Raw genomic sequence first — 24,797 nt, 5'->3', positions numbered from 1 at the left:
CTGAGTGATTAGTGAGGGGACTACAGATAGCCCAGGATGATTTGTATTGGTGAAATTATTAAGGCCACTCCACGTAGTTAAAAGGGAGGTTTATTTTGTAGGGTAACTTACAAATGAAGGGGTAGGTTGCAGGGTCTGGCAAAGGTATAGCACAGTCCGGCGGTGTTCTCTGGAGAACTCTGCTCGGTCTACCTCCTGCGTCCAGCGTCCCCGAACCAAGAGAGAGACCTCCTCTTGATCCTGGGTCTTCTGCTCCCTCCTCTGCCCCGCCTTGTGGGTGTGATCATTACTGAAGCCTCAATGGGGGTTGGAACTTCCAGGTCAATGCTGGGATTGCTATCCACTACAGATTTGGTTCTAGATCTGTAACATTCCAACTCTCCACAGTCATGAAGTTCTATTTGTAAGCCTGGTAGACTCTTTAACATAGTTTTAGCTTTTTCAGTGGGAATTTAAATTTACATATGAAGTGCCTTCTCAATTCAAATATCATTTTTTTTTTTTTTTTTTAGTATTTAAAACCAAAATGCCTCATCCTACTTTATGATTTGTGTGTGAGGTGGGGAGGCACATAGGCACCCTGCATGTGTGGAGGTCAGCTCTTTGTGGAGTCAGTTCTCACCTTCCAACTTTCTGTGGGTTCCAGGGATAGAACTCGGGTTGTTTGTACCTTAAGCTGTTTTATGTCATTAGGAAGAGAGCTGCGACAGTATGCTGATCACAGGAAACGCAAAGATGACTAAGATTCCGCGTCCGAGCGTCAAGTGAGATGAGGAGGATACAGATGAAACAGCTTGTGAGTGTCGCGGTCAGGGTCCCGTGACAGAGCTGTACAACGTAAGTTACGTGAATGCTAACGGAGGTGTTGAACTTCATGTCTGACTGGGTCTTCACAAACACGAACGTTCGTCACCTAGAAAGGAGAGTTAGGCTAGAGCAGCCAGAGGGGACATGCACACGAAAGCATGGGAGCAGAAGGCCCACGCACATGCGTGCTCAGACTTCCCACTTTGTGAGCCTGGAGGACGGAACTGATGAAGTGGCTAGGGTTAAGGCTGATGAAAAGGTCTGTAAGAAGTGGAAAGCTATTTGAGTATATCCAGCAAGGCCAGAGCGCGGGTGGCTCAGTGGTTAAGAGCACTGACTGCTTTATCAGAAGACCCGAGTTCAGTTCCCAACACACATCAGGTGGCTCACAATCATCTGTAACTCCAGCTCCAGGAGGATGAGCTGCTCCTGTCCTCTGAGGGCACCTGCACCCTCACACCTTCCCCTCCCCTCAACGTAATTAAAAAATAATAAATTATAAAAGAGAAAGTCAGGGTGAATGAATGACTCAGATGTTGCTATAATCATACAAGTGAGAAGCTTAGCGTTGAGTTTATTCAGTGGAAGAACAAGGAAAATATGTAAGTCAGGACTTTACAGCTGAAGTAGGAAACGATGTTTATGCCTGATGGTTCCTTTTCTTCAGAGCCAAGAACTTGGATGCTGGGGAGGATGAACTAATACAGGTAGGTATACAGAAAATGGTGAAGGCAAAGACTTCACTCATTCGTTCGTTCGTTCATTCATTCATTCATTCATTGCGCAGTGCCAAGGATCAAACCCAGGGCCTCAGTCTGTTCTAGGCTAGCATTTTTCCAGTAAGCCACAGCACAGCCCATCAAAACCAGCCTTTCAAATGTAAGAACCTGTAAGCTTTAGCTTTCTTAGAAGAATAACCATGCAAATTAAGGTTGTAAAATTAGTTTATTTCAAATATGAAAATATAAAAACTGATTGCATTAAAAATTTGAGAGTATTGAAGTATCAAAACTTTAAGGTCTATTTTAATCAATGGACCCAAATTCGATTGAGATAATGTTCACAGCAGACACAAACATATAGACTTGTAATCCTTAAGAGGATTAAAATCCTGGGGGAATTACATTCTGCTACTTGACCAGAGTCCAGGACTGTAATGTCCAGTGCTGTGGACCCCACGGAACCTCCCAGAAGAGGGTGACTTGATCACAACTATAGGCATCAAATGGTCATGGGTGGTGACTGGGGAAATGACCGTAGACCTATTCCTGGCCAATAGGACTTGAGACTTGAAGAAAGGCTTGCTGGGAGAGCCTCCGGGAAAGGTGTCTTCAGGTCTGTGAAGAAATTACTCATCTTCTTCCTCTGGTTGCTACCCAGATGTTAATGAACCTGTAGATCAGTCACAACCATCATGTGACCAGGCCAAGAACAGAGCCAGTGCTACAGACAGTGGGCAGAGCAGGTGAAAGCAGCTGACGCGTGGTGATGTGCCCAGCTGTTGGACCCTGCCTCACTTGAGCTTACGTGGGCTCTAAATGTCCTCATTTAGAGGTCTCTGTTACTCACAGGTCAAAGCTTCCCAAGCGAAGCAAGAACTAATGGCGCAGGGAAAGTGAACACTGGGATGATTATGGCGTGTCAGGTGTTTCCCAGAACTTCTCTCAGTTAACCAACCGTCTCCTTCACAGCCATTTCCAACGTGTGTCACCCTTTCCTCTCAAGGGTTGTCACTGTTTGTTTGTTTGTTCTTAATACTACCCCACCCAACCACCTGCTCCTTCACAGATGGTCTCTCAGAACAAAGAGAAGAGGCATGGGGCCAGCGCTCTTCCTTTAGGTTCCTCTCAGGTGTGAGCAGACGGATGTCTTTTACAGGCAGTGTGAAGTTGTGGCAGTGAGCCTTTCCCTGCCAGAGCTCCAGAGAGGCTCCTGAAGGTCAGACTGGACAGTCTTCCAACCAAAATAATAATAGTAAAAACAAAGCTTTAAAAAAAACCCTGACATATCCTTTACTCATTTGCCTCTTGTTCATATCGAAGGCATTCCTATACATTTTTAATAACCCTCAAAATAGTGCATGCAAAATGCTAGGCATCATTTGGCACACGGCACCATTGCCTGCCGTTACCTGCGGTGTTTGACTTAAATGACATCACATTGGCTCCGGCACTGACCCACGCCCCCGTCCTCCCAAGGCTCTGGAGCTGAGAACAAGTCGGCCTTCCTACAGACAGCTAGAGCTTTGCTTTGCTCTCATGAATAACACCCCTGAACTCTTTCATCTCAGGGCTACTGTATGCCTTTTTATTTTCATAAACAAGCAGCAATTTTGGCATTTCTTATGACAAAAAACCCATAGGAGAAGGCAGGCATGCCCAGGGAGCTTCCTGGGCGGAGTGGTTTCTCTGTTAAAGCCGGCAGAGTCTGGTCATCCACCATCTTCAGGGTTTCACCATTCAGCTGGACAGATCTACGGGAAGGAAAGACAGGCCTGAGTTAGGCAGGTTGTACAGGCACTGTGGCCTCTATGAAAGTTGTGAACTAATTTTAAACCAAGGAGGACTTTTGTGGCCGCTTGAGTTACATAATCTGTATTTCAACACTAGGTGAGATTAGGCGTTTGACCAAGACAAACTTAGAGCCGCAGAGGGAGAAAAGTAACTGGAGCAGAGGCCATCTGGCCCGCTAAGCCTGCAGTAAGTAGTACTATCTGGCCTTTTACAGGAACATACACAAACTACGCACCCATTTTATTTTATTTTCCAAGATGGCATCACATACATAGCTCAGGCTGGAACTTACTGTGCAACCCTGGCTGGCCCCAGACTCACAGTGATCTTCCTACCTCCACTACACCTAGGTTCTTTATCTTTTTCTTAAGTGATTTTTGTTATTTGTAAAAACTGATAGGGTTGATGAGAGTTATTTTTATGCCATATATAGAATACATGTGACACCTGTATCAGTCATCAGTATGCCTACATATAATAAGCACTATGAAAATGTTACATATTGCCACTTTTTTCATATAAGTAAACATAACAAGCCAGGCCTGTAATCCTAGCACTCAGGAGGTAGAGTCAGGGGTTCAGAGTTGTCCTGACTACACAGCATATTCAAGGCCACAGGAGACCCTATCTCAAAAACTCCTAAAACAAAAGTAACCCATTACATCATCCTACTTTTAATACCTCAACATATGTTTCCATCTTTCTATGCTTATAAATACATTTTACTTTAATGGCTGTGCTTATGTACATGAGTACTGTGTCTACACGCCAGAAGAACATCGGCTCCCATTATAGTTGTGAGCCACCATGTGGCTGCTGGGAATTGAACTCAAGACCTCTGGAAGAGCAGACAGGGCTCTTACCCTCTGAGCCATCTCTCCAGTCCTGTATATATTTTCTTAAAACTTATTTTTCATTTAATACATCCTCATGTTTGTTCATATCATACAATATTCATCCACTGCATCATTTAGTGAACACATAGCATAGGATTCTATGCTATGAATTCATTAGTGCATTTACTTAATTCTCTACTTCTAGATACTTTGTTTCCATGGGGTACTATCCTGTATTTTTCATTCTTTTTTTTCACAGGTTCTTTCTCTGTAGCTCTGGCTGACCTGGAACTCACTATGTAGACCAGGCTGGCCCCTAACCTGGGAGCCATCCTCCTGTTTCAGCCTCCTAAGTGCCAGGATTATAGGTGCACACCATCATGTCTAGCTTGTACTGCTCATGTTTTAAAAGCCTTTCACCTCTTTTCTAAGACTGGATCTCACTATGTAGCTCTGGCTGTCCTTGAACTCACTCTGTAGACCAGGCTGGCTTTGAACTCACAGAGATCCCCCTGCCTCTGCCTCCCGAGTGCTGGGATTAAGGGTGTGCATCACTATGTCCTGCTCCACCTCCTGTCCTTACCAGGGTCAGTGGGTAGGAACTGGGTTCCACATAACCTTTGTCAGAAGCTCAGCACCTAGTCCCACAACTCAAGGCATACTAACAACATGCCACAGTTGTGCCAGCAGCTACCACCAAGGCTCTTCTGAGGTGGATTCGGTCCACAGGCTTCGGTTTTGTTTTTATGCTCACATATCACATCAAGTTTATATAAGGAAGTGGAGGAAATATGACCATCTTCAGGAAACCACAAGCAAAAACAGGTCTTGAAAGACATCTCTGAATATCGGTAGTAAGAGCACCCAGCATGAACTGAAGGACCGTTTTGAGAACGCCTACCAATGCCAGGCAGTGGTGGCGCATGCCTTTATCCCAGTGCTGGGGAGGTGGAGGCAGGTTGAGCTTTGTGAGTTTGAGGCCAGCCTGGTCTACAGAGCCTGCTGACGTCCTACAATAGATTCAGTGCTTTGTTACCTCAACTTGAAGGTAAGTTTGATAGTGTGAATTAATAGTGCTGTGTGAGACAGGAACACAGCACGATTCCACCTGCTCAGGCTGTGGTGTTCAATCAGCTATGCATACAAGTGTGCCCTGAGGATGTGCGTTTAAGTGGATTCAGCAATGAGAGTGGGGTTTCATCTGAGGGAAGTAACTTGCTTCATGTTTTGAAGACAGAAACAAGAGGATAAGGACTAGAAGACAGGTGTGTTGGACTGCAGCTGAGATAAAGGGTTAAAGAATTAGTAAGCAGCAGGTTTGGCAGAATTGAGGAGCCTTGGAAAAAGTCACCTGAGATAAATACTGTGAAAATACTTTTATTCAAGGCTGGTGCCTTAGCTCAGCAGGTAAGGCACTTGCTGCCCAGCCCAACAGCCTGATTCTGGTTCCCCAGACCCACATGCTGGAACCTCTGCATGTTGCCCTTTGACCTCTGCACTCAGGAATGCACACACAAAATGTACTTAGAAACAATTTCAATAATTTACCAAGAAGCTCATTTCCAGCCATTTTCTTATTCTATTCTCCCTCCCCCAAAACTACTTCAATGCTGTAGGAGAATCCCACCCAGCTCTGCATGGTATTTTATTCCGCCCACAGGCCCTGACTAGATCAGATGGATGGTTCTGTGCCACTGGCTATCAGAGTATCTTCAGAACACAAACTCTAAATGTGGAAGTACTCTGCACTAGATAAACACCAGCCACAAACCCTTTATCTACAATGGTGTCCTGTCTGAGAGATATGCTAGGGCAATGGTGGTACAAGGCTTGTGGGAGTCACCAACCAATAACTGATCTGACTTAAAGCCCACTCCATGAGATGGAACCCACACCTGATACTGCTTGGGTGACCAAGAACCTGAGACTAGATAGATAGCCCGGGACCTAGGGCAGAACCGAATAATACTGATGTAAAAAAAGAAAAAAAAATGTAGTGTTGAAACAACTCCTGATGATATTCTCTCCACTCATTGACCAGTGCTTTGTTCAGCCATAATCAGAGAAGCTTCCTCCTGCATGGGACACTTATAGAGACCCACAGCCAGACATTACACAGAGAATGAGAGACCAGGGAACGCTGAGCCCTAAAGGGGATGTCTCCATCAAATCCTTCTCCTCAGAGCTCAGGGAACCCCATGAGGAGAAAGAGCAAAGAGTGTTAAGAGCCAGAGATGGGATGGAGGACACCAGGAGAACAAGGCCCTCTAAATCGACACGAGCAAAGCTCATATGAACTCACAGAGACTGAGGCAGCATGCACGGGGCCTGCACAGGTCTATGCCAGGTCCTCTATGTGTATATTATGGCTTCCAGTTTAGTGTTTTTATGGAGTTCCTGAGTGTGTGAACAGATTTCCTAGTGAGATCTGAGCTTGCTTTACCCAGCAGGGCTGCATAAGGGGATGGGTTGACCAGGTGTGTGGTCACCAGGTGTTTGGAAGGGTCTGCACTTGGATGCAGGGGGAGGTCTTTTGCTCCACCCCTTGGCATTCCTTTTAAAAACCCTTTAGAAGAGACAGAAGGGGTCGGTGGATAAGGACCCAGGCCCTCCCGAGGCTATCCTGTGTTCCTCTCTCTCCCCCCTCTATATTTCTATTGAAATCTCTTATCCCTCACTCCTCAAGAGTACCCTGGGGAAAAAAGGTGGGGTGGGCCCCTCACAGATCTCTGACTTTTTTTCAACTTTTCTTCTGTTTGGTTTGTCTGTCTAACTTTGATGTGATAAGTTTTGGTTTATCTTATAGTTTATTTTGTTATATTTTTTTAAATGAATGAATGGAAACCTCACCACCAGGGTAAAGGGGGAGAGAAGTGAATTTTCTTCCGTAGAGAGACACATCATTCTCTCCAAGACAGGCCTCATGTTCAGGAGGAGTTGACAACATATAGTGAACTCCACAGCTTTTTGTGTGCTTTTATTTGTATATAGTTTGGTGAGGTTTGTTTGTCTTCTTTTTGAGTGTGGCCTTATTTTGTTTCCCTGGTCTTGGGGAGTTTGTTGTTATACTGGGTTTTTGTTCTTTTGAGAAAGAATCTAAAGTTGAGTGGGCAGGGCGAGGATTCGGAAGGATTTAGGGGAGGGGAAGAACATGATCAAAATATATTTAAATTTAAAAATTGTTTCAAATAATAAAAAATATAAAAAATAACTAAATACACTGACTGGATCTTGACATGTGAAGATATTTGGGATTACAGATTTTCTTCTAAGATAACTACTACTTTGTGTCTATACCCTTCTACACTGCCCTCTCCTATGAGTTGTTACAGTTGTATAAATAAGTATTCACATATAGAATTTATGAAATAAAAAATGTTAGAATGTAAGTTACCCGCTCCCCACCCCCCCCCCCCCCCCCCCCCCCGCATTGAAAACCCCTCTCTATTCTGATAAATGCCAATAAACTTACATAAAGTTTGCAATCAACAAGAAAAACAACTCACTTGGAAAGTAACCCATCAGGTCCAAAAGGCTTTAGGAGATACTTGTCCACTGGCTTGTTAAACAATTGATAGGGCAACTTCAAGTGCTTGGTGACATTATGGAGGTTCAAGGCATACAGAGTTAAATCTCCTTCCCGATATCTTGGGCTAAAAGCAAACAGGTTAATTCAGTCACATATCTGTCTGACTTACACACTGAAGAACTTGAACATTCACACAATCAGAGATACTGAGTTCCGTATTCATATGGTGGTGGGCTGTATTAGCAGCCTTTCCAAGGATGACGTTAGACCAGTCTTGTGGCCCTGTTTTGAAAACGAGAAAAGCACTGTCCTTCACATCACCACCTCCTGAGCCAGAAGGCTGAGAACTTCACTCCTCTGCCACATTGAGCTCCAGAAGGCCATGGCCAGACCACATGTTTTTATAGATAGGAAGGATAATGACAATCTTGGTGATAATAATAAGATCTACAGTGAATTCCAGTTATAAACTATATAAACAAGAGCTATTCCTAGTCTAATAAAAAGACTAAGCAGGAGGCTGCTCAGAGCATGGGCTGCTCTTCCGGAGGACTAGGGTTCAGTCCCCATAACTCACAACATAACCGTTGTAATGCCAATTTCAGGAGATCCAATGCCCTCTTCTGGCCTCCATGGGCACCTGGTACACACATGGAATACACATATATGCAAATACCCATATATATATATATAAACAATTTTTTAAAAAAGACTAAAATGGGGCTGGGGAGATGGGTAAGCTGGTAAAATGCTTACTCAGTCTCCCAAAACCCTGGGAAAAGCTGGACAAGGTGGCTTGTGCTTGTCATTCTCGTGATGGCGAGATGGGAAGGAGAAATGTGACTCAACTTGGCAAAGTTCCAGGCCAATGAGAGACCCTGTCTCTAACAAAAGGTAGACGGCACCTGAGGAAGGACCCGAGACTGTTGACATCTTCATGCACACTCATGTATGTGCATGAACACACATGTGGACCTCACATGTGAGCATGCACATCTACAAAACACACAGAATATACTAATCACACATAATAAAAGGATGATTAAGACATATGAAGGCCGAGGATGGTGGTGCACACCTGTACTCAGAGCACATGGGAGGCAGAGGCAGGCAGATCTGAATTCAAGGGCCAGCTTGGTTTACATAACAAATTTCAGGCCAGTCAAAACCACCTCCTAGTAAGATCCTATTTCAAAAAAAATAATAATAATAAATCTGTTGACTTTCCCAGAATTTATCCACTTAAGCCATTCCGTACTTCATACCATGACCTTCACTATTCCGAGTCCCAAGTCACCAGGAATGGAGAATGTTAGGTGGCTTTGGGGGCTAGTACTAGCCCATCTGCCATAAGAGATTGAAACTCAGATAAGCTAAGCCCTGGGGTTTTGGGGAACTCTTTCTACCTAAAGCCAGAGTGCAGGTCTAGGAACATCTGCATGGCCTCTTGCTCTAGAAACTGGTCACAACTCAAGAATATTTTTAATTTGGTTTATTTCTGGGAAGGACATATGTGGGCCACATGTGTGGAGGTCAGAGGATGACTCTTGGGAGTTGGTTCTCTTCCACTACCTTGTGGTGTCCAACTCAGTCCCTGAAGGTCCTCTGCCTGCTGAGCTGTCTGCTGGCCCAGGTACAACTTAAAAAGAACCTCTAAGTTAAACAAGCTAGGTTTATTTGTTTGTGCGCATGTGCATGTACAGAGGGTAGGGGACAGTTTTCAGGAGTCAGTTCTCTCCTTCCATCACGTGGGTCCCAGGGATGGAAACCAGGTGGTCAGTCCTGAGGGCAGAGGCCTTTATCAACAGAGCATTCTTGACAGCCCTTTCCATCCATTGATGTTGTTGATATTGTTGATTCTTTAAATTCTAGTAAACTAAGGAGATCAGTCCATCCACAGACTTGTATATTCAAACCCATTCATGTTCACATTTGTAGTATGAATCTTAAAAGTTCTTATTAATAAAATCAAACCCAGAGCCAGGTATAGGGGTGAATGCTGGATTATAAGAGAAGCAGAACAAGCCACAGCCACCTCACCTTGACAATTCCTCAGCTGATCCTGTTTCCTCAGACTGGAAGCTTCTGTGTCCTCATCTAAATGAATCTCAGCTGAACTGCTGCTAAAAGCCTAAAAGCTTAACCAGCTCTAGTTCCTGGTTTTCACAACTTATATACCTTTCTGCTTCCTGCCATCACTTCCTAGGATTAAAGGCTCTTGTTACCACACCTGGCTGTTTCCAGTGTGGCTTTGAACTCACAGAGATCCAGATGGATCTCTGCCTCTGGAATGCTAGGATTAAAGGTGTATGTGCCACCATTTTCTGGCCTCTATATCTAGTGGCTGTTCTGTTCTCTGACCCCAGATAAGTTTATTAGGGTGCACAACATTTTGGGGAACACAATATTACCACACACATTTACATGCACCCATAAGGAATCATCTGTGTACCATTCCTAATAAAATTCAGGATATGTTTTCATTATAGACTATAACTATTAAAATCATTATGTAGCAGGTAGTGGTGGCGCAATCCGGTAGGATAAAATCATTATGTAAATCTTTGCTGGGTTGAATATGACTATGTTGAAACAATTGTTTTACTTTTTAATCTTATTTATTTTTGTCTTTCAAGACCATGTTTCTTTTTGCCCTTGCTGCCTGGAACTTGCCCAGTAGACCAGGTGTGCCACTACTGCCCAGCTTGGTTTTTTATTTTTAAAAAACCTTATTTATGTGTATGAATGTTCTGCCTGCAAATATGTATAGTGTGTGTGTGTGTGTGTGTGTGTGTGTGTGTGTGTGTGTGTCTGCTGAAGTCAGAGTGTTGAATGCCCTAAAACTAGAGTTACGAATAGTTGTGAGTCACTGTGTGGGTACTGGGTCCTCAGCCAGTGTTCTTACCTGCTGAGCCATATCTCCAGCCCCTATTTAAGCAAGTGTGTGTGTGTGTGTGTGTGTGTGTGTGTGTGTGTGTGTGTGTTTTAAGATTTATTCGTTTATTATGTATACAGTGTTCTGTCTGCACGTATCCCTGCAGGCCAGAAGAGGGCACCAGATCTCATTGCAGATGGTTGTGAGTCACCATGTGGATGCTGGGAATTGAACTCAGGACCTCTGGAAGAGCAGCCAGTGCTCTTAACCTCTGCGCCATCTCTCCAGCCCGTGTGTATGTTCTTGTATGTGAAATGTGTGCGCGTGTGTGTGGTGACTGAGACCGACAGTAGATGTTTTTCTCAGCTGCTCTCCATTTTTCCTTTCTTTTTTCTTTTTTCTTTTTTTCTTTTTTTTCTTTTTTTTTTTTTTTGAGTCAGGGTCTCTGGTTGACTTCCAGTTCAGGAATTCAGATAGACTGGCCCATCAGCACACCCTGGGGACCCTTTGGTCTCTGCCTTCCCAGTGCTGGACTACAGGTGCGCACTGCCACATCCCACTTTTTCCACACGCATGCTGGATGTAGAGCTCAGGCTCTCCTGCTTCCTTCCACACAGCACTTCCCCAGCTGAGCCGTCCACCCAGCCCTGCTGGAAGGTTTGGGAGTTAGAGTCTGATGTCATGAAGACAAAGGAAGAACGGAGAAAGCAAAAACGACACAGTTCAGATCCTCACACAGCTGGAGGGCAGCTGGGGTGCTGGACAGGCTGTCTCCCGCTGACTAACTGACTTGTTTAGGGGAAGCGCGTGCTTTGTACTTACTGGTGGGTGTTTGTGCAATGCAGATACACTCGAAGTTTGCTTCTGTCTGGGCTTTTCACTTGCACCATTAGCACCTGGGGACCTACCAGTTTCTTGAACAGAAGAGATAGCCAGTAATCCTATCATTGTGGGGGGAGAGACAGAAAACATGTCTCTGGTTATTTTCTTACTCATATTTTAACAAGCAGTGTCAACTAAACAGCTATCCTATGAGAGTGTGACAATTGTCCCAGAGACATCTCTGACTACAGTGAATGGGTTAAGTTCTGATCTGAATAAATCAACTCTCATAATATTTTCAACAAAAAAATTGAAATATTGGCTAAGTATATTCAAATCATTCTCTTAAGAATTATTCTTAGAGCCGGGCGGTGGCGGCAGCAGTGCACACCTTTAATCCCAGCACTCGGGAGGCAGAGCCAGTTGGATCTCTGTGAGTTCAAGGCTAGCCTGGTCTACAGAGCTAGTCCAGGACAGGCTCTAAAGCTATAGAGAAACCCTGTCTCAAAAAACACAAATAAGCAAACAAACAAACAAAATGAAACAAAAAGAATTATTCTTAGAAGGGCTGGAGAGAGGGCTCATCAGTTAAGTAAACTGGAAGTTCTTCTAAAGAACTTGGGTTCAGATTCCAGAACCCACATGGTGGCTCACAACCGTTTTTTGAAACTCCAGTTTCCAGAGATGCAATGCCTTCTCCTGGCCTCTGAAATCACTGGGTATGAAAGTGGTGCACACACGTAAATGCAGGCAAAACACCTATACGTATAAAATAAAAAATTTAAAACATTTTTAAATGTACCATTAAAATATCCTTAGAAAAACTGATCTCCAAATGTCATTTTATACATTTCCTTTTTTTTTTTTCTTCCAGTTTTGAAAGACAGGATCATGTAACTCAAGCTGGCTTCAAACTCACTGTGTAGCTGAGGCTGGCTTTGAACTTTTGATTTTTTTTACTTCTATGTGTCAACTGGGATTACAGGTGTGCACCCCCCGCACTTTGCTTCAATTGCTATAGACTAAAAAGATCAAGGTCATATTTCTTAGGGCTATTGTTACCAGACCTTAACTTTTAGACAAACACACACACTCACAAAACACCATCAAAATATTCATACATACTCTTACACACACATATTTACACATCCATGAGGATAAAAGGTGAAATTTCAGCTGGGCAGTGGTGGCACATACCTTTAATCCCAGCACTTGGGAGGCAGAGGTAGGCAGGTCTCTGTGAGTTCAAAGCCAGCCTGGTCTACAAAGTGGGTTCCATGACAGTCAGGACTATACAGAAAAACCCTGTCTTCAAATTGTAACCCCCTTTCCAAAAAAAAAGAAAAGAAAAGAAAAGAAAAAGAAAGGAAGAAAGGAAGAAAGGAAGAAAGAAAGAAAGAAAGAAAGAAAGAAAGAAAGAAAGAAAGAAAGGCCGGGTGGTGGCGGCGGTGGCACACGCCTGTAATCCCAGCACTTGGGAGGCAGAGGCAGGTGGATCTCTGTGAGTTTGAGGCCAGCCTGATCTACAAAGCAAGTTCCAGGACAGGCACCAAAACTACCTAGAGAAACCCTGTCTCGAAAAAAAACAAAAACAAAAACAAAAACAAAAAAAAAAAAAAAAAAAGAAAGAAAGAAAGAAAGAAAAGAAAAGGTTAAATTTCCTCATTTAGCATCAAATATAGTATGAGATAGGGTAGGAATGAAATTTTATTCATAATATCTTGATTATTAGATACATACATGATCGAGACAGGGTCTCACTATGTAGCCCTTTGCTGGACTGAAACTCACTATGTAGACCAGGCTGGTTTCAAACTCACAGAAATCTCCCTGCCTCTGCCTTCTGGGATTAAAGGCATGTACCACCATACCCGGCCTATATCTTGAATGAAATAGTCAATTATTAGGTGGTGTTTTTAAAACAAATACATAAACCTGGCACGTTGTAAAGCCAGGCAAATTTTATGGCTTTATAGTTGTTGAGACAGGGTCTTACTCTGTAGCCCAGGCTGGCTTGAAACATACCATGTAAACTGGCTGGCCTTGAACTCATGGTGATTCTCCTGCCTCAGCCTTTCAAGTGTAGGATTATTGGCAGGAGTCACATCTGGATGTTATAAACAATTCTGAACCCTGCCCAGTAGCTAGGTAGCATTTTCTCCTTTCTTTTTGTGTCTGTGTGTATTATGGCGTGCGCGCACGCGCGCGCGCATATGTGTGTGTGTGTGTGTGTGTGTGTGTGTGTGTGCAGGCATGTATGCCCCATAGAGTTTGTGTTGGGGTCAGTCAGCACCTCTAGTGTCGATCTCTCTGCTTGCTGCTGGATACACCAGAATATCTGTCCTCAAAACTTCTGGGAATTCTGTCTCCTCCTCCCATCTCCCCCTCCCATCCCTCCTCCCATCTCCTCCTCCCATCCCTCCTTCCATCCCTCCTCCCATCTCCTCCTCCTATCTCCTCCTCCCATCCCTCCTCCCATCTCCTCCTCCCATCTCCTCCTTCCATCTCCTCCTCCCATCTCCTCCCATCCCTCCTCCCATCTCCTCCCATCCCTCCTCCCATCTCCTCCCATCCCTTCTCCCATCTCCTCCTCCCCATCTCCTCTCATCTCCTCCTCCCATCTCTCCTTCCATCCCTCCTCCCATCTCCTCCCATCTCCTCCCATCTCCTCCTCCCATCCCTCCTCCCATCCCTCCTCCCATCTCCTCCCATCTCCTCCTCCCATCTCCTCCTCCCATCCCTCCTTCCATCCCTCCTCCCATCTCCTCCCATCTCCTCCCATCTCCTCCTCCCATCCCTCCTCCCATCCCTCCTCCCATCTCCTCCTCCCATCTCCTCCCATCCCTCCTCCCATCTCCTCCCATCTCCTCCTCCCATCTCCTCCTCCTATCTCCTCCTCCCATCTCTCCTTCCATCCCTCCTCCCATCTCCTCCCATCCCTCCTCCCATCTCCTCCTCCCATCTCCTCCCATCCCTCCTTCCATCCCTCCTCCCATCTCCTCCCATCCCTTCTTCCATCTCCTCCTCCCATCTCCTCCTCCCATCCCTCCTTCCATCCCTCCTCCCATCTCCTCCCATCCCTCTCCCATCCTTCTTCCATCTCCTCCTCCCATCTCCTCCCATCTTCTCTCCACCTCCTCCCATCCCTCCTCCCATCTCCTCCTCCCATCTCCTCCCATCTCCTCCTCCCACCCCTTCCATCCCTCCTCCATCTCCTCCCATCCCTCCTCCCATCCCTTCTTCCATCCCTCCTCCCATCTCCCCATCCCTCCTCCATCTCTCTCCATCTCCTCCCATCCCTCCTTCCATCCCTCCTCCCATCTCCTCCCATCCCTTCTTCCATCTCCTCCCATCTCCTCCTCCCATCCCTCCTTCCATCCCTCCTCCCATCTCCTCCCATCCCTCCTCCCATCCCTTCTTCCATCTCCTCCTCCCATCTCCTCCCATCTTCTCCTCCCATCCCTCCTCCCATCCCTCCTCCCATCTCCTCCTCCCATCTCCTCCCATCTCCTCCTCCCATCCCTCCTCCCATCCCTCCTCCCATCCCTCCTTCCATCCCTCCTCCCATCTCCTCCCATCCCTTCTCCCATCTCCTCCTCCCATCCCTCCTCCCATCTCCTCCTCCCATCTCCTCCCATCTCCTCCTGGGAGCTCTGGGATCACAGATGGACAGCACTACACTAGATTTTGCATAGTTTTTAAGGATTCAAAGTGTAAAATAAAGGTGGTCAAGTGTGCTAATGCACACCTTTGATCCCAACTCTTGGAAGGCAGAGGCAGGTGGATCTCTGTGAGTTGTGGCCAGCCTGGGCTACAATAGTGAGTTCCAGGACAACCAGAGTTACATGATAGAGAGACCTTGTCTCAAAAAACCAAAAGCCAACACAAAACAAAAATAAACCAAAGTGCAATAAGCACCTTTACCCACTGAGCCACTCTCCCAGCCCAGAACAGCAATTTTAGCTTTGACTTGCTTTGCAAAACATTATCCAAATGTTTTAATAAAATGAATACCATACTCTTAGTGGACATATTTTATTTTTATTTATTTTAGTATCATTATCAATTTTTTGCTTTCTTTCTTTCTTTCTTTCTTTCTTTATTTATTTATTTATTTATTTATTTATTTTTTGGGACAGGGTTTCAATGTATAGCTCTGGCTGTCCTGGAACTCACTATGTAGACCAGGCTAGGCTTGAACTCTCAGAGATCTGCTTGCCTCTGCCTCTCAAGTGCTAGGATTAAAGGCGTGCACCGCCACTACCCAGCAATGGCAAGTGGACAAATGTAAAAGTGATTCCTGATTCTTAATTTTCTCTCTGGAGTCTCTCTCTCTCTCTCTCTCTCTCTCTCTCTCTCTCTCACACACACACACACACACACACACACACACACACACACACACACACGATGATCTGTGAGGGTCCTCCCAGCTCATCTTTACTGAGGGGACTGACTACTCCTAGGAGGTTAGGAGGGCCCAGAGAGACATCCTCTCTTCACAGTCACAGGAAGTAAGGTCACTTACAGGTAAAGGCTGGAAGTTTTGGTCCACTAGGTGGTAGTTGCCGGCTCCGAAGAACACCTGCCTCATCACCACCTCTATGCCCATCTGGGCTGAGATGCCCAACTTATCCAGCCACCTGGGACAGAGTGACACGAACAAGCTTTCTTTAGATTGGAAAACAAAGTTATTCCATTCTAATTACACATAGATTTGTTCATCTGTGTGGGAGGAATCAACAGGAAACTACAAGAATGGCATTAATTACAAATAAGTCATTCACATGAGATGGTGACAGAAGTAACACACACACACACACACACACACACACACACACACACACACACTCCCATACAATGACATGCTCTATCTAGAAGGACAAGACTTCTGCAGAGCACAATCAACTTCCACCTCTGTAGACAATTCGTTATCTAGTTCCGTTATCCTCACTCCTCTACCCCACAATGTTTGTGGACCCAACACACACACACACACACACACACACACACACACACACACACACACAGTGAGGACCAGAGAGAAGGCAGTTGTCAACAGTGGTCAAAACATGAGCCACACAGAACCACAGCCAAACCACTATGATCATCTCCCCTACACCTTCAATGAATGGCAACTCTTCATTCTTCTCTCAATTCCTGAGCCCTCATGAACACTGAAGGGTTTGTGTTTTATTCTAACTTATAACAAGGAAGATGGTGGGAACAAAAGAGTAGTAATGGATGAGAAAAAAGTCTCAGTAGGCCTCGGAATGAAGAGCATGGAGACAGTGAGGATCAGAATGAAGAACATGGAGGCAGTGAGTCTACAGAATGAACAGCATGGAGGCAGTGAGGATCAGAATGAAGAGCATGGTGACAGTGAGGATCAGAATGAAGAGCATGGAGACAGTGAGTCTACAGAGTGAAGAGCATGGAGTCAGTGAGTCTACAGAGTGAAGAGCATGGAGACAGTGAGTCTACAGAATGAAGAGCATGGAGACAGTGAGTCTACAGAATGAACAGCATGGAGGCAGTGAGTCTACAAAATGAACAGCATGGAGGCAGTGAGGATCAGAATGAAGAGCATGGAGACAGTGAGGATCAGAGTGAAGAGCATGGAGACAGTGAGTCTACAGAATGAAGAACATGGAGACAGTGAGGATCAGAATGAAGAGCATGGAGACAGTGAGTCTACAGAATGAAGAGCATGGAGGCAGTGAGGATCAGAATGAAGAGCATGGAGGCAGTGAGGATCAGAGTGAAGAGCATGGAGACAGTGAGTCTACAGAATGAAGACCATGGAGACAGTGAGGATCAGAATGAAGAGCATGGAGACAGTGAGGATCAGAGTGAAGAGCATGGAGGCAGTGAGTCTACAGAATGAAGACCATGGAGACAGTGAGGATCAGAATGAAGAGTGTGGAGACACTGAGGATCAGAATGAAGAGCATGGAGGCAGTGAGGATCAGAATGAAGAGCATAGAGACAGTGAGGATCAGAATGAAGACCATGGAGACAGTGAGGTGCTTCATATAATCAACTCCTGGTTTAAAACAACCACGTTTATGCAGTTGACAATGAGGTGTGACAGCCAATCCTGAAGTTCATGGGTTACCCTCAAGTGTGACATGGATATTTTAGAGCTAGACTGCTTGATAATCTGCAGTACCGCTCTATGCACATTAAGCATCCTCGGAGCCGAAACTCTGCACAGACTCTTAGCATCTTCCTCCCCTCCTCGACCTTTCCTTCCTCTTCCCTTGCCTGCCTTGTCTCTTTTCCCACAGGGTTTCATTGTGAACCCCTGATCCTCCTGCTGTGGTCTCCACATGCTGGGATTGTAGGCAAGCCTCCACCCCTGGAAAAGAGCAAGCTTCCCCAGAGAAGGGACCCTGCTACAGGCTGGACCTTAAATGGCCTCCAAAGGCTGGTGTGTTGAAGCCTGGCCTTCGCTGATGGTGCTTGTGTGAGGCAGAAAGGCCTATTCGGAAGAAGTAGGCCCTTCAAAGGGTATCAGGCCCTCCTGGCTCCTCGTCCTTTCTCTTTTGCCTCTACTCACCCTGAGGTGAGCCATTTCCTCCACCACAGGCTTGCCATAATATACTGCTTCATAGACCCAAAGGCAACAGGACCAAGTTATCAAGGGCTTAGACCTCTGAAATGAGCCACAGTAAACATTTTCTCCTCTTAAATTGTTTATCTCAGTATTTTTCACAGCGACAGATGGCTAATTAACACGCATTCTTTGACCTATTTTTAGGGCATCATAATTCTTTCTTTCTTCTCTTTGTCCTCTTCATCATCATCATCATCATCATCATCATCATCATCATCATCGTTGTTGTTATCATCCCACTGTGGCCTAAACATTGGCCTATGAGCATTCTAAGCAAGTGCTCTATCACTGAGGCCTCATTTTACTTTTTGTGTTTTGAGACAAGCTCTTTCTTAGTGGTCCAGCCTGGTCTTGAACTCACTCTGTAGCCCAATCAGATCTTGAACTTGTTGTCCCCTACCCCAGCTTCCTAAGTAGCTAGAATTACAAATGTGTGCCATCAAGCCCAGCCAAACTTTACAAAACAATTCATGCTTGCTATTGACAAAGGTAAAAGTGCTCAGGTGACTTGGACTGACCCTTCACTGGCCTTGGTGGAATTTGCTGGAACTCTTGCCTATGTCTTTGACATGGTTAATGTTTGAATTCCTCACTGCTAAGGGCCCCTCACTGACGGCTGGAATTGGGACAATGTAACAATTTTTATGAAAGCTGATGTTAAGAATAAAACTTATGGTGATTCCCTGGGAGAATTAGCTATGCCACAAACTGAGTCTTCTTTACAACCTATTACTTAAATGGTATTAATAAGCATGAGACATAGGATGCAGAACAAATCATTTAAGAAGAAAAACTTAGGAAATTTTTAGAAGCTGACAAACTATAACTGAATCATTAGGTTTTTATGTTTTGCCCCAGAAATATGGAACTAGTATGGACAAGGAAAATATTTTTTTATTATAAAATTAATAACAAGCCTTGGTACCCTCCTGAAGACAAAGTAAGCAGTTTTAGGAATCTTTTTGTTGTTGTTGTTTGGGTTTGTTTGGTTTGTTTGTTTGTTTTGTTTTGTTTGTTTGTTTTTTTGAGACAGGATTTCCCTGTATAGCCCTGGCTGTCCTGGAATTTGCTCTGTAGACTAAGCTGGCCTCAAACTCAGAGATCCACCTGCTTCTGCCTCTTGAGTGCTGGGATTAAATGTGTGCATCACCACCGCCTGGGCAACTTTAGGAATCCTGATGTTCTTTTACCCTTTGTAGGATTGTAATAAAGATAGAGACCACATTGAAACAAGAGTTTATGACAGAGACACAGAGAGAACCATCTTGGCTCTGTGACCTGTCTGGCTGCTGAGCAGACTTGTCAGACCAGGACTTCTCTGATTGTAGGAAGAATAAAGAGCAGAAGGCGTTATTTCAGAGGTCAAGGGGAAGGATGGTGATGTTATGTCAGATAGAAAAGAAAGAATTTCAACAAGGACCGAGGAACTAGATTTCTGCAGAAAGATCAAATATTCCTTGTAGTAGATTTATAGAATAACACGTGGTAGGAAATAACTTCTGATCTATTAACTTAGTCAAACTTAAATAGAGACATCCTGTCTAGTTTTTCTGTAACCACAAGGCTTTACAACACCAATGTTAAGGAAAAGGATAGTGAGTTAAAAAGAATTGGTTTTATCATAAAGTTAGATTTTAGTTCTCATGAAATTTGCTGTTTGCTCGTTTTGTTTCTTTTACTTGATAAGCTTATGTAATCACAGAAGACTTCAGAGAATGTCTGTACCATGAAAAGACTTTGCACTCAATGATTAAAGTCTGTGAAGAAATTATGTTATGTACAAATAAAACCTGTGAGAGATACAGGTTGTCAGAGTAAGACAAGCCATACCGAGATATGCTTCCTCTCTGTCCATCTCTCCTAAAATGAAACTAAGAAGTGTCCCGTGTCTGATTCCTCCATCACTGGTCTGGCATCCGCCCGTCTTCAGACCTTGCCCTCATCTGGAGCTGGACTCTGCAGGACACCAACTAAAGATGTCCAACAAGGTTTAGCAAACCATTTTAGATTTAAAAAAAAGTGTATGAGTGTTTTGCCTGCTTGTATGTCTGTGTGCCAGGCGCATGCCTGGTGCCTGTGGAGACTGGAAGAGGGCCTTGTATCTCCTGGAACTGGAGTTACAGATGGTTGGGAGCTACCATGTCAGTGCTGAGACTTGAACCCCAGTCCTCTGGAAGTGTAGCACTGTTCTTAACCACTGAACCATCTCTTGAGCCTGGAAAATTACTTTCTTTTTTTTTTTTGTAAAGACCTGGCACAAAATTTTAGGGTTCTGTCACAGACGTTGTGTTTGGTGTGGGTTTTGGCTGACATTAGGGGATGGAAAGAGCTGGAATCTGAGCCCAAAGCCTGTACAGCATCACTCACATAAAGCCAGCAGCAAAGGTGTTGGACAACAAGGGCGCTCCCCCGCCGTAGGCAGAGCTTGTTTCTCCCAACCAGACCTTTTTGCCGGGTCTTATTTCCTTAGTCACCTGGGGAACGAGAATAGTTCCACAATCACTGCAAACAAGTCAACCACCTCAGTGCTGAATGTGAACAGCTCTGCCTCTCCAGACTCGTCTATCCTGTTAGTGACAGATATCTTTAGACTCACTTAGGTCTTGGCCATTATCTTTTATGGGCCTAGGAGGGTATAGAAGGAATATAAATACGGTCTATAACAGTTAATTCTACTGAAAGGCCATTAGAAGTATTTTAATTTCTAATCACCACAACTAAACAAGATCTAACACTAAGGAGGAAACCATGGAATAAGACACAGTGCTTACCCTTTAAAATCAGAAAAAAAAAATATGGCAATACATATATACCCATAGACATCATTAGACTATAAAACAGACTGGTGTGGATGAAAAATTCAGTAAGACTATTACCTTTAGAATTTTTCGCACAGATAAAATAAAAGTGTCCAGCACATCAGAGCTCAGAAAATCTTCTTTGGTGGCAACTCGTCCATTCAAGTAGTAGCTGTTATTGGGAAAGAATTTACAATTTAGCTCCCGCTGTTGAGTCAGTTCTGAACCTTGTTCTTCCTCTTTCTCATTGATGCTGTTGTTAAAAAGGCAGAAGTCCCTCCAGGCAGGAGCTAACACGGGGAAGGGACCATTCTATCCGAATAACTACAGGTCAGCTATCCACCTTAAGCAGGGACACACAAAGCTACAAGCGCTCAGCATTACTTATTCTTTGCCAAAAACTGGTTTTACCTGCTTTGGTGGCTCATGGCTTAGTTGGCCATGTACCTGGACTTCATAGTAACTGCCACATGGTTTAAAACAACATTACACTTCCGTTTTGTTCACATTAAAATCCTTGTGCAATGGATGTTCGAGATGCTGCCTGTTTATTACTGGAGCTTTTAAAAGCCAATCAGCAGCCGAGCAAAAATAAGTTTTTGAAAATTGGCAATTAGTATGACTAGAAGAGCATGGTACTGCATGCCTTCAACTCCAGCTCTCGGAGGTGGAGGCATAGGGCTCTCTGTGATGAGTTCAAGGCCAGCCTGCTCTACATAGAGAGTTCAAGGCCAGCCTGGCCTACTAGAGAGGTCCAAGACTTCTAGGACTACATAGATTTTGTCTCAAAAAATCAAAACAAAACCAAACAAACACAAAAAAGACAGGGTTTCTCTGTATAGCCCTGGCTGTCTTGGAACTAACTCTGTAGACCAGGCTGGCTTCGAACTCAGAGATTCACCTGCTTCTGCCTCCTGAGTGCTGAGATTAAAGGTATGAACTACTACCAAACCTCGAGAATATTTTTAAAAATTATTTCTTTATTTATTTAGAGAAAGTCTCACTATGTAGCCCTGGCTGGCCTGGAATTCACTGTGTAGACAAGGCTGGCCCAAACTCACAGAGATCCACCACTTTGTCTCCCGAGTGCCTAGATTAAAGATATGTGCCACCACACCCAACTGATTTTTAAGTTTTACTAGAGTGAGTTTAGATGCACTACGCGTGTGTGTGTGTGTGTGTGTGTGTGTGTGTGTGTGTGTGTTTGTGTGTGTGTGTGTAGTGCCCTTAGAGGCCAGAAAAGGGTATTGATCTCCTGGAAATGGAGCTCCTGGCTGTTGTGAACCCAGGTCCTCTGCAAGAGCAGCAAGTGTTCTAACCACAGAGCCATCCCTCCAGCCCATTAACTATAACTATATCATGGAGGCATTCTGAAGTTAATAATGGGGATATTAAGTTAATGCCAATACTTACTGATGCCACGTAACTGAATTGATCACTTCTCCGCCAGCCTTCAGGAAACTAGAAGAAAAGTTCCACAATGGGGTCACTTACCCTCAAACAAGCATATGCAAATTTTCAGAAGAGCTTCATTCCCTGGAATGACTCATTGTGATGTGAGTCTCGGCAACACAAACACCCTAATCATACCCTTGGAATTTTAAGCCAATGTTTCCTCTTTTGGTAAACAACATAACAGTGAACTGTTTAATAAGGTAGAGCACACGGGATTCTCCACCAGAAAAGACAGTTTATCTCCAAGAAAAGTGGTTTTGCTTCTTTGCCAAGAGGGCACCAAAAGCAAAGAAGCCCCTGTCCCCCTCAGAGCTGAAGTCAAAATCAAGGCCATTGAAAGCCGAGAAGGCAGTGCTGACAAGAATCCAAAGCCACATAAAGAAGAGGTGCCCATCACCCACCTTCTACGGCCCAAAGCCCCACAGTTCCAGATGCAACTCAAATACCTCTGCAATAGCATCTCCAGGAAAAACAAGCTTGACCTCTAGGCCATCATCTCGTTTTCCCTGACCACTGAGTCAGCTATGGGAAAAATAGAAGTCATCAACACACTCCAGTATGTTGTTTTTGTCAAGACCAACAAAAGGAAAATCAAACATGCTGAGTGGAAACTCTAAGACATTGAAATGGCCCCAGGCAATACCCTGGCCAGGCCTGATAGAAGGGCACATTCTCAACTGCCTCCTCAAACATGCTTTGGATGTTGGGACCATCTAAACCAAGTTCAGAGGGCTAATTTTAAGTACACAATTTTTTTTTTCACCATTAAAAAAAAAAAAAAAACAAGACACTGGAATGTGATGGCTCACACCTTTAGTTTCAGCACTCAGGAGGCAGAGGCAGGTGGCTCTCTTGAGTTCTAAGCCAGCCTGGAATACATAGTAAGTTTGGAACAGTCAGGGCTACACAGAAAAGCCCTGTCTCAAAAAACAAAAACAAAAACAAAAAACAAAACAAAAAAACCAAAACAGGAAAAAAAAAAAAAAAAAAAAAAAGGAAGGAGAGAAAGCAGTCATGCATCCCCCAATTCCTACCTTCTCAGCAGCTTAACTGTCTTCCCACGAGGCTGACCAATGTCAGGACCATAGAGTTTTGCATTTTTGAAAGCTGATTTTTGTAGAAGCTTATGCAACTCAACAAAATCTTTTCCTAACTGCAGTCCATCGATGAAAATGTGAGCTTTCTTCCAGAAGCTGTTGGGCTCTGGAAGACAGCAATTCCCATGTTCACCTCTTACTTAAGCATTCTTTAAACACAAGCACACAGCAACAAACCGTTTTCAAACTAAAAACCTAGAATCCAAAGTCAGGGAAAGCGGGCTGGAGAGATGCCTCAGTGGTTGAGGGCACTGGCTGCTCTTCCAGAGGTCCTGAGTTCAATTCCCAGTACCCACAGGGCAACCCACAACTGTCTGTAACTCCAGTTCCAGGGAATCAAACACCCTTACACACATGCAGGCAAAACAGCAATGCACATTAAAAAAAAAAAGAGTCAAGGAAAGTAAGACACCCCCACCCCCACCCCGCCACAGTTAATAAAGAAGAGAGTTTAGAAACATAAACATTTTAATTATGGCACATAGAGTAAACAAACTGAAGCTAATAATAGAGATGTTAAACCAATGGGCCTTTGGAAAATAGTTTATGGACAGTATTTTGAGCCAGATTTATTTATTTGTCCACAAAGAACAAAGGAAAAAGAAGGGGTAGGGAGATAGCTCAATCGATAGAGTACTGCCGTGAAAGCAGGAGGACCCGAGATGGATTCCCAGATATGATGACCCACTTGTGAACCCAGCATTGGAGAGGTAGAGACAGGACGATCTCTGGGACGTGCTCTATAGCTAGCCTAGTCTACAAGGTGAGTTCCAGGCCAATGAGAGACCAAGTCTCTCTCATACACAAAAAGGTGGAAGGCACCAAAGAAGGGCACTTTAGGGTGTTCTCTGGCCTTTGCATGTTCATGCATATGACCACAATAACACTGGTGCTGTGGATATCACTCTGCATAAATAAAATGCTGATTGGCCAATAGCCAGGCAGGAAGTATAGGCGGGACATGGAGAGAGAATTCTGGGAAGTGGAAGGCTGAGGCAGAGAGATGCTGCCAGCCACCGCCGCCATGACAAGCGAGATGTAAGGTACCGGTAAGCCATGAGCCACATGGCAACTTATAAACGAGTAGAAAGGGGTTAATTTAAGATAGAAGAACTAGATAACAAGAAGCCTGCCACGGCCATACAGTTTGTAAGCAATATAAGCATCTGTGTGTTTATTCGTTTGGGTTTGAGCAGTGGTAGGACTGGCGGGTGAGAGATATTTGTCCTGACCGTGGGCCAGGCAGGACCAGGAAAACTCCAGCTACACATAAGCATGTACACACACAGACACACACACACACACACACACACACACACAGACACACACACACACACACACACACTTGAAAAAAAAAGAAAACAAGAAAGAAAAAGAATGGGCAGGGAGGAGAATTTTATGTGCAGAACCTTGCCTGTCCTAAACAGCATGTGCTCATTAAATGAC

General features: G+C 44.5%; 1 protein-coding gene across 1 annotated transcript in view; it reads right to left on the bottom strand.

Moving 5' to 3' along the window:
- Positions 1 to 3,093: 3,093 nt before the first annotated feature.
- Hpse (heparanase) overlaps positions 3,094 to 24,797 on the bottom strand; it is a 38,740-nt gene continuing 17,036 nt past the window's right edge. Inside the window, exons 5-12 of the mRNA XM_036201008.1 lie at positions 23,289 to 23,457; positions 22,213 to 22,260; positions 20,878 to 20,971; positions 20,369 to 20,475; positions 15,911 to 16,025; positions 11,383 to 11,501; positions 7,663 to 7,809; positions 3,094 to 3,280 (exon numbers count right to left, since the gene is read on the bottom strand). Of these exons, the coding sequence (XP_036056901.1) occupies positions 3,121 to 3,280; positions 7,663 to 7,809; positions 11,383 to 11,501; positions 15,911 to 16,025; positions 20,369 to 20,475; positions 20,878 to 20,971; positions 22,213 to 22,260; positions 23,289 to 23,457 (959 nt within the window). The 3' untranslated portion in view covers positions 3,094 to 3,120. The remainder of the gene's footprint in view (positions 3,281 to 7,662; positions 7,810 to 11,382; positions 11,502 to 15,910; positions 16,026 to 20,368; positions 20,476 to 20,877; positions 20,972 to 22,212; positions 22,261 to 23,288; positions 23,458 to 24,797) is intronic.

Source organism: Onychomys torridus, chromosome 10 (genome assembly GCF_903995425.1).
Source record: "Onychomys torridus chromosome 10, mOncTor1.1, whole genome shotgun sequence".
Taxonomy (NCBI): domain Eukaryota; kingdom Metazoa; phylum Chordata; class Mammalia; order Rodentia; family Cricetidae; genus Onychomys; species Onychomys torridus.
This window is presented reverse-complemented; position numbering and strand designations above follow the sequence as displayed.